Below are 18,043 nucleotides of genomic sequence, written 5' to 3'. Positions count from 1 at the left end.
CATAAGAATAACCTTTTTTTCTATAACTTCTCTCTGAATTATGCCTAAAGAACTACTATAATTAATATTTTAAATAATACTTAATTATGTTTTTTAAGTCTTAAAAAAAGTTGGAATGAATTCAATTTTGATAATTTAAATTTAAAGATAAAATTAGTCTCCAGAATTTGAAAAAAAAAAAACATCTTTTAGTCTCTAGATACTAAAATTTGAGGGACAATTTAAAAAAAAAAAAAGATCAAAACTGCATTTACTCTTAATTTTAGAGATTGAACACATAATTAAAATTTTGAAACAATAATTAATCTTGAATATTCAAAGCGTATACATAAATTTCATAAAAAAATGTACTATCAAATTAGGTTATATTAGTTTGTAAAACAAGTTTTGTGGAAGAACAGCCAAATACTAGATAAAGCAATTCATATTACTTTGTTTTCAGTTTCATTGTATACTCAAATAAGCATATTTTAGAACTTTGAAATGAACACGAACTTGTCCAAATGCATTGAATAATAGCTAATGAAAACTGCAAATATTGGGCTATTGTTTTTTTTTTTAACAAAAAATTAAGTCAAGAAAATGGGCAATTATTTCTTGAACCAATGATTTTGAACTTGTACCGAATCAATTTTGGAAATTTCAAAATTGCTCTTTGAAATTGGAAATTTAAAATTGAAAAATAGATTAAAAAAATTGAAATAGAATTTTTGTATTCTGAAAATAAAATTTTAGAAAAAAAAAATCCAAATAATTTATGGAAAAGGAATTCCAATAAGAAAAATCCAAAAAAGTGTTTCCAAAATTTCAAATTTAAAAAATTCAGAAAAAATGTTGTAGAATTATAAATGCTTTAGATTGAATTTAAAATATTTAAAACTTCAATTACACTGTTTTCTTCTTAATTGATAAATTCATTTTAGCTTTTTAGCTTCAATACTCAAACCAAACCAATAATTTTATTAATATATAATATTATATGTTTCGAGTTAATTAACCACTAGAATATGGAGAAACTATTTTACATTTTTTATTATAGAATATTTACATAAAAATTATATTTATTAAAACATCACAATAAATTTATATTATAGCTTTTATATAATGGTCTGTTCCTTGAAAAACTATATCCTAACTAGTTTATAAATACTAAAAAAGGTTGAAAAATATGAATTATTTATATATATATATATATATATATATATACATATATAACAACAACAACAAATCTCTTTAATCGCCAAATTTTCATTAAAAGTAGTTTTTTCAAACTAAGATCCATTTATATATTGCCTACATCAAAAGATCAGAGACAAGTGCTCATGTTCTGGTTAAGTCACTGTCATTCATGTATCCTAAAACCTTTGTCAAACTCCATTATGTCTGCATAAAATGTGAGACATGCATTTCTTAAACAAGGTGCCAGACCTTCTATACAGCAAGACATACATTAAATATACACTTCTGAAATAGAGTAGCAGAAGTTGTAGCAGCCAAGAACAGACAGAATATCACTAATTTCAAATTGTGCAGATTGCATTTCAATACATGGGCGGACAAATAACATGATTACTATATACAACTTAACAAACATAATAGCATAAGCTGAAATGGAAGTAGCATCCATGTGTCCATCCATACAAAACAAAACTTGACATAATCAGACAAATACTTGCCACCAGGAAAAGGTACAAGCATTTGTCATTACCCAATCACACAGCCCTGGTTGACAACCGGAAACTGACATTACACCCACCAACTAGCCAACTTCAACTGGAGCTAAAATCAAGACTCAAGTATACAGAGATTGAGAGTGACCCCTAATGGGAAGATGAATGACAGCTTGAAAAAGGGATGTCGGCTAATTACAAAGTAGAAGATATATGCTGTTGACTTAATGTTTCCAAAGTTGGCTCCTGTACTAGTTCACAATCTTAAGCGATAATTTCCCTGACAAGCCAATCCAAACTAGGATATGAGAAGTACAAAATGAGAAAAGATGGGAGGGCAAACAGAATTGTAACAAGTACATACAGAGCCAAAATGGCTGCACTGGCTGGTATTGCATATAAGAGAATTAAAAGAAATATAATGACCAATGGGAACTTTGCTGTCACCTGGACAAAGAATAACAGTGACTTCCGAATATAAACATGGAGTCTTTCCATATTGAGGAGATTACCAGTATTGCCATGATATTGATTATGATTTGATATCTCTGGATGGTGAACTTGCCCCCTCCGATGGTTTCCATGGCTTACCTGGCTTCCCATGGTTAAATTGTCTTTAATTGAGTGGTGTTGGTTATCACCACAGAAAGGTGAATGTGATTTCAGTCTATCACCGTTCATGCTCTCAACCATCCAGAGAAGAAAGTAGTTTTTGCGAGGGAATTTAAGGTTTCCACGGTAAACTAAACGAAAAGATAGAAGGTTGCACCACGGACAGGAGATAAAAAGGGGAAGTTGAACAGGCAGCGTTGGAAATTTCACAACAGCCCATTGCAATCCAAGGATGCAATTTTTACAAAGAGTATGGCCACACCATAAAACATAGGGCACGTTTTCAACAATATTGAAGGATTCCCAGCATATTGGGCATTCCAATCCTTCCTCTCTGCCTATAATAGAAGTCTCGTCGTCGGAACATTCTGAAGTAGATTGAGTAGGCTTTGAAGAATCATTTTTCACTCCCACAGTTCCAGCAATGCAATTTGATGCAAAGCTCCACATTCTGAATTACAATATGTAAATAACCAATCAGGAAGTGTCATCCAGATGACAATTTATCATTAATGAATGACCCAAAAGCATAAATCTGTAACATGCCTGCAGGACAAACTCAGATGAGTAACAAGAATAAACCAAAAAACTTGCCATAATAATATTTTGACTCAACGATACAAATTTTGTATATACAGTAGTTAAATTCATTTGAAGTAAAGCTATAGCTATTATCATATGCAATCCAGTTAATCTACTGCCTTCATTTGACACAATTTCTATAACCATACCAATCAGAAACTGTATTAACATCATTATATTATACCGATAAGTTTTTCATTTGTGTTTTCTGTTCTAGTTCTCGAGAGCAAGCAGTCAAGTTCAACAAATACATAATGATACAACTTCATACTACATGCATTTAATATACTTTCTAAAGCAAATCAATCACAATATAAACTAATAAGTATATTCCACATTCCTCAGTCAGTAGTTAAAATCCAACTTTTTCCTCTTTATCCTTTGGGATTGGGCGTAAGAGAGCCAGCCAACTAGCAAGAATGTCACAGTGTCACACACTCACGCATAGAAAGTAATTTCTTTAATCATACTAATGAAAGAAATAATGAATATTATCATCCATGTTTGCTACTCCCTAAATATGAAGCATAGCTTTGTATGATCCCGGGGGGAATCAGCCACAATGACCTACATATTTGAAACTAACAGCAACGTGCCTAAAAATTCCACCAGAATCAAAATCAAGCCTTTCAGTGTTTGATAAAAAAAAATGGCTATATGCCACTGCCTCCAACCCTACATAATTAACAACCAAGGAATATCCGAGTCATATAGTGCATGATTTATTCTGGGGTGCGTAGATGAAAAGACATTAGCAAACAAAATCTCAAAACAGCATAGCATCTAGCCATATAATAAGTTTTGTTTTGAAGAAGTTACCTTCAGTCCTAAGAAGAATTTTTCAAACCACTGTTTTGTACAGAATGCTAGGCATCAAGAACACAAACGTGTTTTGTATGCACGTGTGGATGTATTCACTATTACAATCTACAGGAATGATCATGAAGCATGCACACAACAGTACTATAGTTGGTGGTATACAAAACAAATAAAGATAGTTCAATCCAGTTAACAATCAGTAAACAAATACGAGTAACATGTTTAACTAGCTGCTTACTCTTATATACACGGACTCAACCATACAGGTGTATTAACATTTAACATCAAAACTACCACCTAGTGATCAGCATTAAACTTTTCGTTTTGGCCAAGCAAAGGAAAAGCACGGCATGTAGATACCAATGAAATCATCTATCGTGGCACCCAATTACACAAATGCATACTAGCCAAAAATTTAACTCCAAATTTCCAAACCCATTTAAGTTACTATAACTTGATAGCAGAGAAGAAACTTACTAGGCCAATCTCCTGTGTTTGAATTTTATGAACTTGGTAGAAAGAAACACACACAAAAAATAATATAAAAATTGAAACTAATAATCAATCCCTTTTATCCATGTATATTAAAAAATTATGTCTTTCTTTCTTCAATAACCATATACCCTATTCAAAGATCAGGAGAGCATTCAAAAGGCAGAATTTTAAGGGGGAAAAAGGACAGATTTGATATTTGCACTTCTGCATAGTTCATATCAAACTTCACCTCATTTCAGTGCAATCATTTCATAGCCAGCCCCAATTCAAATGGGGGTTCAAAAATCAAAATCAGCTACTTAAAACAACCCAAAGCACCCATCAACAACAGCACCCAGACAAAAGAGAAAACATTTTAACCAGTAAATCAACACGAAAAAAAAAGAGCAAATTTTAATCCCAAATAATTTTTCAACAAAAAACCTAATTCAAAAACTAAGCCTCCACGAAAAGAAAAAGAAGAATAAGCAGAAACTAAAATGGATTAGGAAAAGAAGAGAATACCGATTAGACGCAAAATTAGAGGATTTGCGAAGCAAAAGGGAGGAGAGAAGAGTGACAGTGGCACCATGAAAGAGAGAAAAATGGTGGTGGTTCCTCCAATTTGATTGAAACCAACTCCGGGTAAACGACGTCGTTTAGTCACCTGGACCCACCCTATACCAAGACCATATCTAATAAAGTGAGAGATGAATGAGTGAATCTCTTCAATATGGTTCAAGATTCTATCTTCAAAACTATATATATATATATGGGATTATCTTCTTATGTGCTTTTTTTGGTGTGTAGACATTTATTTCTCAATTCGATTTTCTGTTATTGAAATTATACTGAAATTTATGGAAATACATAGGTTAATATTTGAAAAATACATATACATGTAAATTTATAATAAATTAAAATATTACATTATAAATTCTAAAGGAAAATGGAGAACATGAAGTGAAAGTAAAAAAGGAAATGATCAATTGATTTCCATAAATTTCCATAAAAATAAATTTTCCTGAATTTCATGGAAATAATTAGATAAATTATTCTTTTTGTCTTTTTATTTAACTTTTTATTATTATTAAGATTTAATTTAGTCTCTTTATTTTAAAATGAAGTTAGGATTATGGATTTTATATAGTTGACATTAATGATATTGGTTATGTGGAATTAAATTTATTCTAAAAGCTAAAGCCTTTTATTTTATATGAAAATAAAAAATAGAGAGAAAATAAATAAGAAATATGTTTAATCAAGGTTTGTGTCAATCTTGAAGAAGTTTTGAGAGATAAATGTTTAGGGTTTAGGTAATGCTAAGGATTGGCCTACTTCATTCTTTTACTTGTTATTTGAAATTCAAATTACTTTTAAATAATGGAAACTAACTTAAAGTATGGTTTATAAGATATTGTCGATTATTAAATGTTGGATTGGTGCTTTTATGAATGGAAAATTCTAGTTTAAAGAGAACTTGAAATGCGACTTATTTGAAAGATTATTACAACTGAATATTGATAAGAATGATCTACTCTTTTTCTTATATTGATTTTTATGTCTAAGGAGAATTTTTATGAATAAGGTTTTAGTGAGACACATTTTTGAATTAAAACCTCATTTTAGTATTTGTTTATGTACATTGATATTTGAGATCAAACTATTATCAAAATAATTATTATAAGACTAAATAGTCAAATAACAAACTCAAAGATCAAATGATCATCGGATTAACAGTGTTTATCTGAGATCAAACAATCGTCAAGTTATTATTACGACCAAGAGAATAATACTTTTTGAGATCTAATGATCATCAAATCAACAATGTTTATCCGATATCAAATGATCATCGAAGGAATTATTATTACAAGACTAAACATTGTTTATCCGATATCAAATGATCATCAAAGAAAGAACATTATCCAAGATCAAACGATCATCAAATCAACAATGTGTATCTTAGATCAAACGATCATCGTATCAAGAAAGCCATACAAAACTGTGTAAATTAGGGTCATAAAAAACCACATTTTATAAACTTATCACAGTCAATACATAAAACATGAAGTTGCATAATTTAGTCATTGACAATTTTTTCGTCTAACAATGTCTTTCTAATCTAAAAAAACATAAGGCTTGGTACATAGCTTTCTTGAAGCCCTCAACATATCCTTCCAACTCCACTTTGATCAACTTGGCATTTTTTCGCTTTAAGATTTGTCTCCTTTTGACACATTTACTCAGCTCCTCTTGAAGATGGTTGCTTTTCTCATTAGCCGCTTTTAATTTCTCTTTATGTTCATTGACAATTTCAAGATTCGCTTTTAAAAGCTCGAGCTCGGCCTCTAGATTCTTTATCTTTCCCTAACTCAAAGTAATTTCCAGGTATTTATGAGCCAAATCATAATGAGTAAAAGAGTCAAAGCAAACTCGGTCTTACGAGAGTCGTGCAAACGTCGACCTCAACAATTATCTCTAGAAAACCTTAATGAGTTAAAACTACAAACTCATTCATTCATCAAATCAATCCACTTGCACCTCTTTATGTATTCCAAATTTGGAGCTTATGTACTTATTCGTATTCGAGATATACGAAGATACACATAATAATATAAAAATTCAATTGAATCAAGTGCAGTCCAATTAAATCTAATATAATTCAATCAAATCAAATACAACTATATAAATAAGATATTTATATAGTAATAATTGATTGAATGACATATTTCATAATCAAATGTGTCTTTTATTTATTCTACATATCTTTTCAACACAACAACCCTTAAAAGACCTATAAATACCGGTCAATTTCACAAAGAACACCCACTCAATTCTCATATTCACTTACATACTTATAATTCTCTATGTTCTTTGACAAACTTGACAATTTCCTTTTGGAGTCATAACTCGGTTTGCAAGACAAACCACTTTTATCCACTTTGGAAGACTAACACTCTTTTATAGTAAAAACACATTTTATAATCTTTTAAATGATGATGTTAAGTTATAACTTATACATGAGCTCCCAACATATTAAAATGGAAAACCTTAGAAAAAAAAACTTTAATAATGATGTTTTTATAGTAAAAATACATCATTAAGTATTATGTATCTAACATAATATTTAATATTGATGTAACTACCAAGATAATAACTCTCTAATGTCAAGCCTGAAAGACATACACTCTTAGTAAATTGTTTTCTACTCACAAGTCGATTTATAATTCTTTTAAATTATGACATTAAGCTTATTACTTATACAATAACCTTCCCAACAAGTTAAAATGAAAAATCTTTGAAAAATAGTTTTTCTATAAATAAACTTTAATGGTACTTCTACACTAAAAATAAATTATTAAATATTATGTATCTAAACACCACTTTTTAGTGAAGAAGAAATGTTTATCCCAATTTTAAATTTATCCCAATTCAATGAAAACCCTTTCCAAAAAGTATTGAAAAATAAATAATCACGAAACTACATCGTTTTAAAGTTCCTTGCATATATAGCATGAAACCTTGTTCGTTCTTCTCTCTCTCTCTCCAAATCTAAGCCAAAGCATGTTCTATTCTCAACCCTTCTCTTTCACTCTCACTCAACATTAAGATCCTTTTCTCTTTCAGAGAAACACACAGAAGAAAATTAGAATCCCAATTCCAATTTCAATTTCAATTCCATTTTCAATTTCAGTTTCATTTGGATTGCTCCGGTAGCTTCCGTCCATGGCTGCGACAAAACCCCAACGCACTCCGCAGGAAGTGGAGGACATTATCATCCGCAAAATCTTCCTCGTCTCCATAATCGAAAACACGAACGCAAGCGCAACGGATTCAAGAATCGTGTATTTGGAACTAACCGGTGCGGAGATTCTCAGCGAAGGGAAGGAGCTTTGCCTGTCGCGGGATTCAATGGAGAGGGTTTTGATCGACCGTCTCTCCGGAGACTTTTCTACCTCCGCCGGAGAGGCCGGGGAGTCACCGTTCCAGTACCTCATCGGATGCTACCACCGGGCGCACGAGGAGGGGAAGAAAATTGCGAACATGAAGGACAAGAGCTTGCGCTCAGAGATGGAGGCGGTGGTGAGGCAGGCCAAGAAGTTATGTGTCAACTACTGCCGGATTCATTTAGCCAATCCCGAGCTCTTTCCGAGCCGGAGTGCGGGGGGGTCCGACGCCAATTCACCTCTGCTGCCGCTGATTTTTGCGGAGGTGGGCGGCGGAAACGTGTTCGGGGGCGGCGGTGGAGGGGCCAAGAGTCCGCCGGGGTTTCTGGAGGAGTTTTTCAGGGACCCGGACTTTGACAGCTTGGACCTGATTCTGAAGGGGTTGTATGAGGAATTGAGAGGGAGCGTGATGAATGTGTCTGCTCTGGGGAATTTTCAAGATTCTCTGAGGGCTTTGTTGTACTTGGTTAGGTTTCCCTTTGGTGCCAAGTCGCTTGTGAATCACGAGTGGTGGATTCCCAAAGGGGTTTATGTGAATGGCCGTGCTATTGAAATGACCAGCATTTTGGGTCCCTTTTTCCATATTAGTGCCCTTCCTGATCAGGCGTTTTTCAAGGGCCAGCCTGATGTTGGGTGAGCTTAAGAGTGTGACTTTAGCTTTTTTGAAATTCATGTGTTGATGGGTTTTATTAGTCTTCTTGATTTTCTCATTTTTCTGCATTGGTGAGAGGAGCTGAAGAGAGTAACATTCACGTGATTGTTTGGTATCATTTTTGAAAACTTGGTTAGAGTATACCTGATTAGTTAAACAAATTTGGTTAGAGTGTAAATTGTATGTGCTTTTCTATTCTATGTTTTGGGTTAATGGAATAGAAACAATGGTTATGTTGGTCCTTTTCAGTGAATAATTGGTCTATCGTAATGAAGGAAAGCCACAAAGATATTCCTTGCTTTGGACCTTGAGAAGTATTACTTCGCAAAGCTTCTTAATTTTTAGATATGTTGAGATGTGATACGGCTTCTGCTTTAACGTCTTTATTTTTTAGCGTGTGTTTACCTGATAAGTAGTAATTTCCCTACTCCGACAATAAGAAAACATGAAAAATAGCACTGAAAAAATTCACTTGCATATATTGATTGATATTTATATTTAATTGCCATTATGGATTACCTTCATTTATTATCCTGTATATAGTTGCTTCCTTGAATAAAGAACTACAGTACTGCACTTTAACTAATCTCCCCACATTTGTCATTCTGAACTACATCAAGCTCTCTTTGTGTTTGGTGTGAGATAGTCTTGCTTGCATTTTGTCAAACTTCATTAGTTACTAGGAGGTGGTCCCCTCGTTCCTTCCTTCTTCCTAGTGCATTATAGATATCCATTCATACGTCCTAATTTGTTTTTCTGTTTTTCCAACTTTGTGCATTCTTGATCCAAGAAAATGGCGGAAGAGTGAAGGATTAGCACTCTAATCCCTATTTTTATGAATAAGGGAGATATAAAAATATTGTGCATGAGACTTAGCATTGAAATTCAATTTGGATCTGTGCCTTGGAGTTCAAACATGGAATAATATACTTGGTGTAATGTTTAATGGAGAGACATCAAAGGAAAAAAATAAGATGTACAGGTGGTCTTCTTTGATTTGGAAAAGGCATCTGATTGAATGTCAAAAGAGATTTTGTGGAAGGCCCTAGGCGAGAAAGGAGTTTGTATTGCTTATGTAAGAGCAATCAAGGTCATTTATGAAGTTGAGGGGATCGTTACTAGACTGATAGGACGGTGGTGGATTTTCCTTTAACCATAGGCTACATCAATTGTAAATTTAATCTCTCTATCATATTCTTGAACTTCCTTTATTAGAAAATCCAAGAGCCAATGCCTAGATGTATGCTTTTTACTGTAGACAATATATGTTGGTTGGAGAATCAATGAAGAAAATAAATCGGAAGTTAAAGATGTGAACTTAAGCTTTGGAAGATCATGGATTTTGCATAAGTAGAAGTAAAATAGAATACAATAATAAATAATGTAAGTTTGGTTAGAGACACAACAACCATGGGCCACAGCGTATACGTGAGCACAAGTTAAATGATTTAAGTATCTAGGTTTCATTATGAAGGATGGTGGAGACTTAAATGGAAATCTAAATCATAGGAGATTTTTTGTGGGTCTATAAAAGGGGGGAGGGTGCATCAGGCGTTTTTTTGTAATAAAAAAGTACCACTCAAGTTTTTAGAAAACTTTACCACATTGCCATAAGTGTTGTGATGCTGTACGGAACTGAATTTTGGGCATTAAAAAACCAACAAAAGAATAATCTTAGTTGAGTAGAAATGAGATTGTTGCATTGTGAGTCAGCTTAATAGACAATATGTGAATAGAAATGAATGCCTTTGGCAAAAAGTTGAGATAGGACTTATTATAGATAGAAAGGATAGTATTGTCTTGCCATACATGGTTTGGGTTTGGTTAGAGCAGAAATGCAGAAGTCCAAGTAAGAATAGTAGATAAAGTGGTGGGTAGTACTGTTGTCATAGACAAGAGGGAGAATATAGGTAAAAGAATTGCAATGTAGATCAAGAATTAATCTTTTGACATGATTTATAACTAAACATCATGGCACCCTTTGATTCACGTGGCCAACTTCACTTAATGGGAAAAAAAGGCTCTGTTGTTATTTATTTGCAACCCTATATTCTTGTTCCACTTCTTGCTTACTGTTTCCCTGTTAAAGTGTGTATGTTTACCGCATGAACCTTAGTTCTGAGACTTATTTGTATGGGATACTTAATTCTTTGTTATTTAATCAGGCTCCCCTTTTAACAATTTTTTTCTTTCCTTTGAAATCCAGGCAGCAGTGTTTTTCTGATGCATCAACTAGGCGACCCGCTGATTTGTTATCTTCATTTTCCACTATCAAAACTGTCATGAATAACTTATATGATGGCCTAGCTGAAGTACTGCTCATCCTTCTTAAAAGTACAGATACTCGTGAAAGGGTACTTGAGTATCTTGCAGAGGTGATCAATATAAACGCATCCAGGGCTCATATACAGGTAAATTTCTTTCTTATCTGCATTTTTGTGGTAGAAGTGCAGTGACATAACAAACAAGATAAATTGTGTTCAATTGGTTAGTTCTTATTTTGTTTCATTTTTTTGTCTGCATTCCTTGTTATCACATTCATGCTAAAGTTTACATTTTTTAACTTGTGCCTGTTCTTTTGTTGTAAGTCTTCTGAGAATATGTGACCTTTATTTTATTTTTATTAAAAACAGGTTGACCCTATTACTTGTGCAAGTTCAGGCACCTTTGTAAATCTCAGTGCTGTCATGCTTCGTCTTTGTGAGCCATTTTTAGATGCAAATTTAACAAAAAGGGATAAAATTGATGCAAAATATGTACACTACTCAAATCGCTTGAAGCTAAGGTGAGGGCTTGTGTTGTGGATATTAAAATTCTCGTGGAAGTTTAATGTATCCATCTATTGGTAACTTTTGGCCATGATTCTGTTTTAGTGGGTTGACTGCTCTTCATGCATCATCAGAAGAAGTTGCTGAATGGCTTAATAGTAAAAGCCCAGCTAAGACTGGGGCAACCAGTCAATATAATGATGATCAGAAGCGGTTACAGCAATCCCAAGAGGCCAGTAGTTCCGGTAGTAATAATGCTGGTGAGCTCTCAAATGAAAATTCTGCACGAGCTGAAAAGACGAAATATTCATTTATTTGCGAATGCTTCTTTATGACCGCAAGAGTGCTCAACTTAGGCCTTTTAAAAGCATTTTCTGACTTCAAACATTTAGTTCAGGTAATCACATATGTTTGGTAAAATTGGAAGGTGTTGGTATTATTTTATGGGGGCTAACTATTATTGCTACCTTACTGTTCATCTGGTTTGAATGATTTGTTCTGAAGTTATGTAAGTATGAACGCTGTAGTCATATTATATACAGGATATTTCTAGGTGTGAAGATGCTCTCTCCACACTTAAAGCCATGCAGGAGCGGTCACCCACCCCTCAGGCAGAATTGGATATAAATCGACTTGAGAAAGAAATGGAGTTGTATTCACAGGAAAAACTCTGTTATGAAGCTCAGATTTTGAGGGTCGGTCCTTTTTCTTCCTGCTTTGAAGTTTCTTTCTTGTTATCCATGTTAGATCATGTCCCTATATGACAACAAAATAAGTTGCTTCTGTGCTTGTATTGTGTTTTTTGGGGGAAGGGTGTGGGGTTGAGAAAATCAATTATCTTGCTTAGCTTTATTGTTTCTGTAGCAATAGTAGTTGTACATCTATTGTTATATATAGTATATACAGGTCTTAATCTGCTACAAAAGTAATCTTTTGCAATTTTACTACATCTTTGTATTGTCTCCACGTTCATAGGTCTGTGCTATAGTATAAACAAGACTAAATTGTACAGTACAGTTCACTTAAACTTCGGTTTTAAAAGGTTTATTTAAGATCCTTCTCTCTCCATGTGCTTGTGAGAATCTGTTTCTAAATGAGAAACACCAGTTTTCTCCTTTTCTGCCTTGTCCTTTTTCCTGTAGTTGTTCAGCTATGCCTTCTCTTTTCTACCTGTCTGGTAAAACAGTTGACAATCAAATGACCTCACATGTTATCTCCAGATTAGTCTGTTTCCAAGCGCAGGTAGATTGTTGTCACTTCATATAGAGAGAAGATTTTGCTTTGTAATGTTATTAGGCATCGGCTTGAATGGCCTTCTAGCACATGTATTTACTGAAGTCTGTCAAGGGTTTTCAAATTAGCTACATCTATAACATGCTGCACATATGTTTTTTATGCTCTTTAAGGGAGAGTTTGTAGTATTCTACAGCTGTATTCTTCTACTAAACCTTGTGCTACAGGATGTACATAGACCTATGCAATTTATAAATTTGTATGGTATTATTTATAAACCTTGTGCTTCTCTGTCTACTTTTTTCTTACAGAAGCGTTTCTTAATTTTCTTTTGTGAAATTTGGAGAGTGATAGAACTTAAGCCCTTTTTATTCCCTAGCTAAAAAGCTGACTTGACAGAGGACATGGATGCAATATGATACATACACAGGGATATAGAAAATTATAAGACACAACATAGGTGTAATTTTTTTTTATATATAAAGGCTATCCATTTGAAAGCATCACTGGGAACTGTGGGATCCCAATTAGGTTGACATCCCAAAGCTCAACAATCAGTTGCTGTCAAGAGGGCACAACATAGGTGTAAATTCAATGTATAAAATTAACATAATAAACAAATTGTAAATCAGAAGATAAAATTCATGTTTTACAAATGATCATGAATCTTATAAACACAATACAATTCTAAAATTTATTTAGCTATTGTTGTTTTCCTATCAGTTTTGGTATAAAAAAAAGGTTTATTTGTACCCATTTAGTGCCCGACATTTGATACGCTTAACATGGTTACATTGTACAGATTATGTTATTCTAAATTAAATGTTCACTGGTATTTGATACTTGATTTGTCAATCATATGATGTAGACAAGTTCTTGTTACTTTTAAGTGTTCTTTTCTGACTTGCAAGTTTCAAAATTTAAATATTCTGATTTTGAATTATTGGCTTCACATATTTTCTTAGGATAACACACTTATTCAAAAGGCACTTTCCCTCTATCGCTTGATGATTGTTTGGTTGGTTGGCTTGGTGGGTGGTTTCAAGATGCCTCTACCACCAACTTGCCCTATGGAATTTGCTACCATGCCTGAACATTTTGTAGAAGATGCCATGGAACTTCTAATATTTGCTTCTCGGATTCCGAAGGCCTTAGATGGAGTTGTGCTGGTAGACTTCACCTCAAAAGTGTTTTTTTTCTTGGACTACTTCTTTCTCCTAATTTCTTATGCAAGATAATGAGAATTTATATTGTTCTGCAGGATGAATTTATGAATTTCATAATTATGTTCATGGCCAGCCATGAATTTATCAAAAACCCATACCTGAGAGCAAAGATGGTTGAAGTCCTGAACTGCTGGATGCCTCGTAGGAGGTAACTGGTGTCTTTCTTTTGCGTAAAACTGGACAATTTGCGTCTCATCATCATCATTATTATATTGTGAAAATTTGTTTAGTCTTTAAGCTATATTATTGAGTACATGTGTTCTCCCTGTCCTATTCCCTTTCTGCAGTGGCTCAACTGCGGCAGCCACTTTATTTGAAGGCCACCAACTCTCTCTCGAGTATCTTGTGAGGAATCTTCTTAAACTTTATGTTGACATTGAGTTCACTGGTTCTCACACACAGGTTAGTCTGCATTTTAAGAGTATTGGTGGCATGGCCAACCTATTTTCCCCCTAATGCTGTCAATTTCTAGATTAAGTTGAAGAAAATATAGTTGAGTTGTTGGAAATCTCACCTCTCTTGATTATGTTGAAATGAAACTCAAGCTTGATTGTCAAAATGGGGACCATGTTAGTGTTTCTGTTTACTTAATGATGACTTAAGATGGATAAATAATTGTTTCATTGAAATCCTATGCATGTGAATGATTAGCCAGTCAGAGAAACTAAAGAATTGTATTTCAAACTGCTTCACCAATTTTTTATATGATTAATATTATGCCCCCCCAGTTAATATTTCCTATATATTATTTGATAGTTTGATATTTGATATACATATTAAATATCACGAGGTTCAGTATTTGAAATCATCATCCTTTCTGGGTTGTGTAATACAAGACCGTGCTGATTGTTGTAAATTGTCACTGGTCCATGACAGTTCTACGACAAGTTTAACATCCGCCATAATATTGCGGAACTCCTCGAATACCTGTGGCAAGTCCCTAGTCATCGTAATGCTTGGAGACAGGTAATGAATGAAAGATATTTGATTTTTTTATATCTCATACCGTGCTCAACTTATCCAGTTTTTTTTCTGTATTTAATTTTCTTCCAGATTGCTAAGGAGGAGGAAAAGGGTGTCTATCTGAATTTCTTGAACTTTCTGGTCAATGATAGTATTTATCTTCTAGATGAAAGTCTGAAAAAAATTCTTGAGCTAAAAGAATTGGAGGCTGAGATGTCAAATACGGTTGAGTGGGAGCAACGACCAGCTCAAGAGAGGCAGGAGAGGACCCGGTTATTCCATTCTCAAGAAAATGTCTGTTGACTTTTTTCTTTCAATATATAATTTTGTATTCCCTTGTTTATAAAACCATTTAATAAAGCATTTAATACTAGATACTTTTTTAGATTATTCGAATAGATATGAAGTTGGCAAACGAAGATGTCAGTATGCTTGCATTTACTTCAGAACAGATTACTGCTCCGTTCCTACTTCCTGAGATGGTATTTTTCTCTCTCTTTCCAACTATGACTAGTTATGAATTCCATCATCTCATAAGATAGTTTGTGGCCTAACTATGGTTTTCCTTTAAAAATTAGATCTTCTACTTGCAAGTTTAATCTTATTTTCCCACCTTTTCAAGGTTGAAAGAGTGGCTAGCATGCTCAATTACTTCCTGCTGCAATTGGTAGGTCCCCAAAGAAAATCACTTAGTCTGAAGGATCCTGAGAAATATGAATTTCGTCCAAAGCATTTACTAAAACAGGTTGGCATAAACTATATTTCAAAATCATTTAAATGTTTTTTAGTGGTGAGTAATTATGACAGGAGGGATGCTATGCTATCCTTTGTAATCTGTAGACTTAGTCTAACATGCTTGCAGTAGGATTGATTCTAAAAAATGTTATATTTCATCTTCATTATTCTGAGGAATTTTGAAGAACTTCAATTTTGGACCACTAATGATACAGTTTTGACTTTTGTGCTAGTAATGTGAAAAGCCCACTTAATGACTTGGAGATATAAAATGAATCTCTTTCCCTACCCCACAGCTTAAGTTTTTGTAGAAATTTGGTTCTTGATACGGTAATATCAGTATGACAGTGATTAGGAGTTCTATTAAGATGCATAGCTGATTAAGCTTGGCCTCCCATAGTCCCATTCTTCATTACCACTCAACAATCATTTTGGTTCTCTAAGGATGCAAGTGTTATCTTTGGTTCTTCAACAAGAAAGGCATAAAAATAATTCTTCATTGTCAATTTTGAAATCAAATTGCTCTTTTTAAACTGTTATTTGATGTCAAATATGGTCATTTGATGGATTCGACATAAAAAATGGCCATTGACAGTGACACATATATTATTACTAGACTTGATTTTTCAAAGCAAACTACTAACTTCAGTGTATTTACTTGCAGATTGTGCACATATATGTTCATCTGGCTAGGGGTGACACGAATTCCATCTTCCCTTCTGTGATCTCAAGGGATGGTCGATCATACAATGATCAGGCAAGTTTGTGGGACTTTTGATATATTTCATATTGTTCTCAAGAAATTTTATTTTGTCTGTGTATTGTCATAAGCTAATTTAAACTGACTGGTAATTCGATGCAGTTGTTTAGTGCTGCAGCTGATGTCCTTCGCAGAATTGGCGAGGATGGCAGAATTATACAGGAATTTATTCAACTTGGTGCTAAAGCTAAAGTTGCTGCTTCGGAGGCAATGGATGCTGAAGCTACTCTAGGGGAAATACCTGAGGAATTCCTTGATCCAATTCAAGTGGGTTTTCCACTTCTTTCTGTCTCATAACATGTTCTTTTCCTTCTGGGACCATCACTCTTTGAATAATTGATTTGCCAAGTGTAAAATTTGATAGCATCACTTTTCGTTCTTTGAGGGAAAAATTGCTTTCATTTCTTCCAAAAGCTCTAAAAATTTGTTCGTATTTTGAATAAAGAGATAAGCTAATTCTGGCACATCATACATGTTTTGCATTGCAGTACACTTTGATGAAGGATCCAGTTATTTTGCCTTCTTCAAAGACCACGGTTGATCGTCCTGTGATTCAGAGGCATCTTCTTAGTGATAGTGTAAGTGTATATAGCATTGATCCTTTGTTCCCCATTTTTTTTGTTGAGATACAGAAAGTGGTTCCTTCTTTGGTTTATGCTTTTCCATTTGATTGTTTGTGCAGACTGATCCGTTCAACCGTTCTCATCTTACTGCGGATATGTTGATTCCCAATGATGAGCTAAAAGCCAGAATTGAGGAGTTTGTGAGGTCACAAGAAATGAAAAAACACGGTGAAGCCCTAAACCTACAGACTAACAAGGACACAATTCAGACTACAAATGGGGAAATGTTGATTGATTAGGAAAATATGTCCAATTTCCTAATGGATTTGTGCCCTGCACATAAACTTAAATGTTGAACCTTAATTTCATCGTATTCAATCTTTTCTGGAAAATATTAAGCTGTTATTATAGAACTTGAAGGCTGTAAAGATATTTGGAAGCAATTTTTTCTTTTGATTTAAAAATAAAGGAGGGAGGAAAAAATTAGAGGAAAACAATAGTTTGTATATTGAATAATTTGAGAAATGAATATTTTGAATTAAAGTGTAGAAATATAAATATTTTTTAAATTAAAATTGAGAAAGGTTATATTCAGTAATAATAAAATATTTAAAGAAAAAAAACTAATTAGAGAATAGAAATTTATTAAAGTAAATTTAGTAAGACCAAATAATTGAGAAATAATTTTAAAAGTAATTAATTGGAATAAAAAAATGTGAAGAAATAATTTTTCAAAAATTGAATATATTTAGAAGTAATTATGAAGTGTTATATTGTATTAAAAGAATGTAATATTAGTAGGTGTTTATTATAAATGAAGTACCGATTAAGGAAATTTAAAAAGCTATATAGTATAAATGATTTGTTAAAATTTGTAATGCTTAAAATAATTTGAATGTTACAAATGAAAGAAATAATTGATTAAATAACTAAGTGAGTATTGTCTGTGGATATGAAATGTCGGTAAATAAAATTTGTGTGTAATAAATACGATTAAAGTTATGATATGGATATTGTAATATCTTTTTGAAATTAAACA

General features: G+C 33.2%; 2 protein-coding genes across 5 annotated transcripts; one reads left to right on the top strand and one right to left on the bottom strand.

Moving 5' to 3' along the window:
* Positions 1 to 1,515: 1,515 nt before the first annotated feature.
* LOC137836940 (RING/U-box superfamily protein) lies at positions 1,516 to 4,823 on the bottom strand. Of its 4 annotated transcripts, none has more exons than XM_068645744.2 (3): positions 4,683 to 4,814; positions 3,436 to 3,539; positions 1,516 to 2,828 (listed from the first exon to the last, which is right to left on the bottom strand). In XM_068645744.2, the coding sequence occupies exon 3, from the start codon at positions 2,730 to 2,732 to the stop codon at positions 1,935 to 1,937; it is 798 nt and encodes a 265-aa protein (XP_068501845.1). In that variant the 5' UTR covers positions 2,733 to 2,828; positions 3,436 to 3,539; positions 4,683 to 4,814; the 3' UTR covers positions 1,516 to 1,934. The 4 variants fall into 4 exon arrangements, with proteins under 4 accessions (XP_068501845.1, XP_068501846.1, XP_068501844.1 ...); XM_068645745.2 differs by having other exon boundaries at positions 1,516 to 2,733; XM_068645743.2 differs by lacking the exon at positions 3,436 to 3,539 and having other exon boundaries at positions 1,516 to 2,733; positions 4,683 to 4,823.
* A 2,827-nt stretch (positions 4,824 to 7,650) lies between these two features.
* LOC137836939 (U-box domain-containing protein) lies at positions 7,651 to 17,498 on the top strand. Its single transcript, XM_068645741.2, has 16 exons — positions 7,651 to 8,737; positions 10,963 to 11,167; positions 11,390 to 11,541; positions 11,630 to 11,921; positions 12,067 to 12,219; positions 13,723 to 13,926; positions 14,019 to 14,131; positions 14,271 to 14,385; positions 14,860 to 14,949; positions 15,037 to 15,240; positions 15,333 to 15,428; positions 15,569 to 15,691; positions 16,346 to 16,438; positions 16,544 to 16,708; positions 16,930 to 17,019; positions 17,124 to 17,498. Exons 1-16 carry the CDS (start codon positions 7,884 to 7,886, stop codon positions 17,301 to 17,303), a joined length of 3,129 nt encoding a protein of 1,042 aa, XP_068501842.1. The 5' UTR covers positions 7,651 to 7,883; the 3' UTR covers positions 17,304 to 17,498.
* The last annotated feature ends 545 nt before the right edge of the window (positions 17,499 to 18,043 follow it).

This window comes from Phaseolus vulgaris, chromosome 4, assembly GCF_051622355.1.
Source record: "Phaseolus vulgaris cultivar YP4 chromosome 4, ASM5162235v1, whole genome shotgun sequence".
Lineage (NCBI taxonomy): Eukaryota > Viridiplantae > Streptophyta > Magnoliopsida > Fabales > Fabaceae > Phaseolus > Phaseolus vulgaris.
This window is presented reverse-complemented; position numbering and strand designations above follow the sequence as displayed.

What these genes read in the sequence shown, in the direction of transcription:
- LOC137836939 (XM_068645741.2), top strand. Translation starts at nt 7,884, where the DNA reads ATGGCTGCGACAAAACCCCAACGCACTCCGCAGGAAGTGGAGGACATT. An exon ending in TCACTGGTTCTCACACACAG is followed by an intron (nt 14,386 to 14,859) that starts GTTAGTCTGCAT and finishes GGTCCATGACAG; the next exon opens with TTCTACGACAAGTTTAACAT. An exon ending in ATCGTAATGCTTGGAGACAG is followed by an intron (nt 14,950 to 15,036) that starts GTAATGAATGAA and finishes ATTTTCTTCCAG; the next exon opens with ATTGCTAAGGAGGAGGAAAA.
- LOC137836940 (XM_068645743.2), bottom strand. Translation starts at nt 2,732, where the DNA reads ATGTGGAGCTTTGCATCAAATTGCATTGCTGGAACTGTGGGAGTGAAA.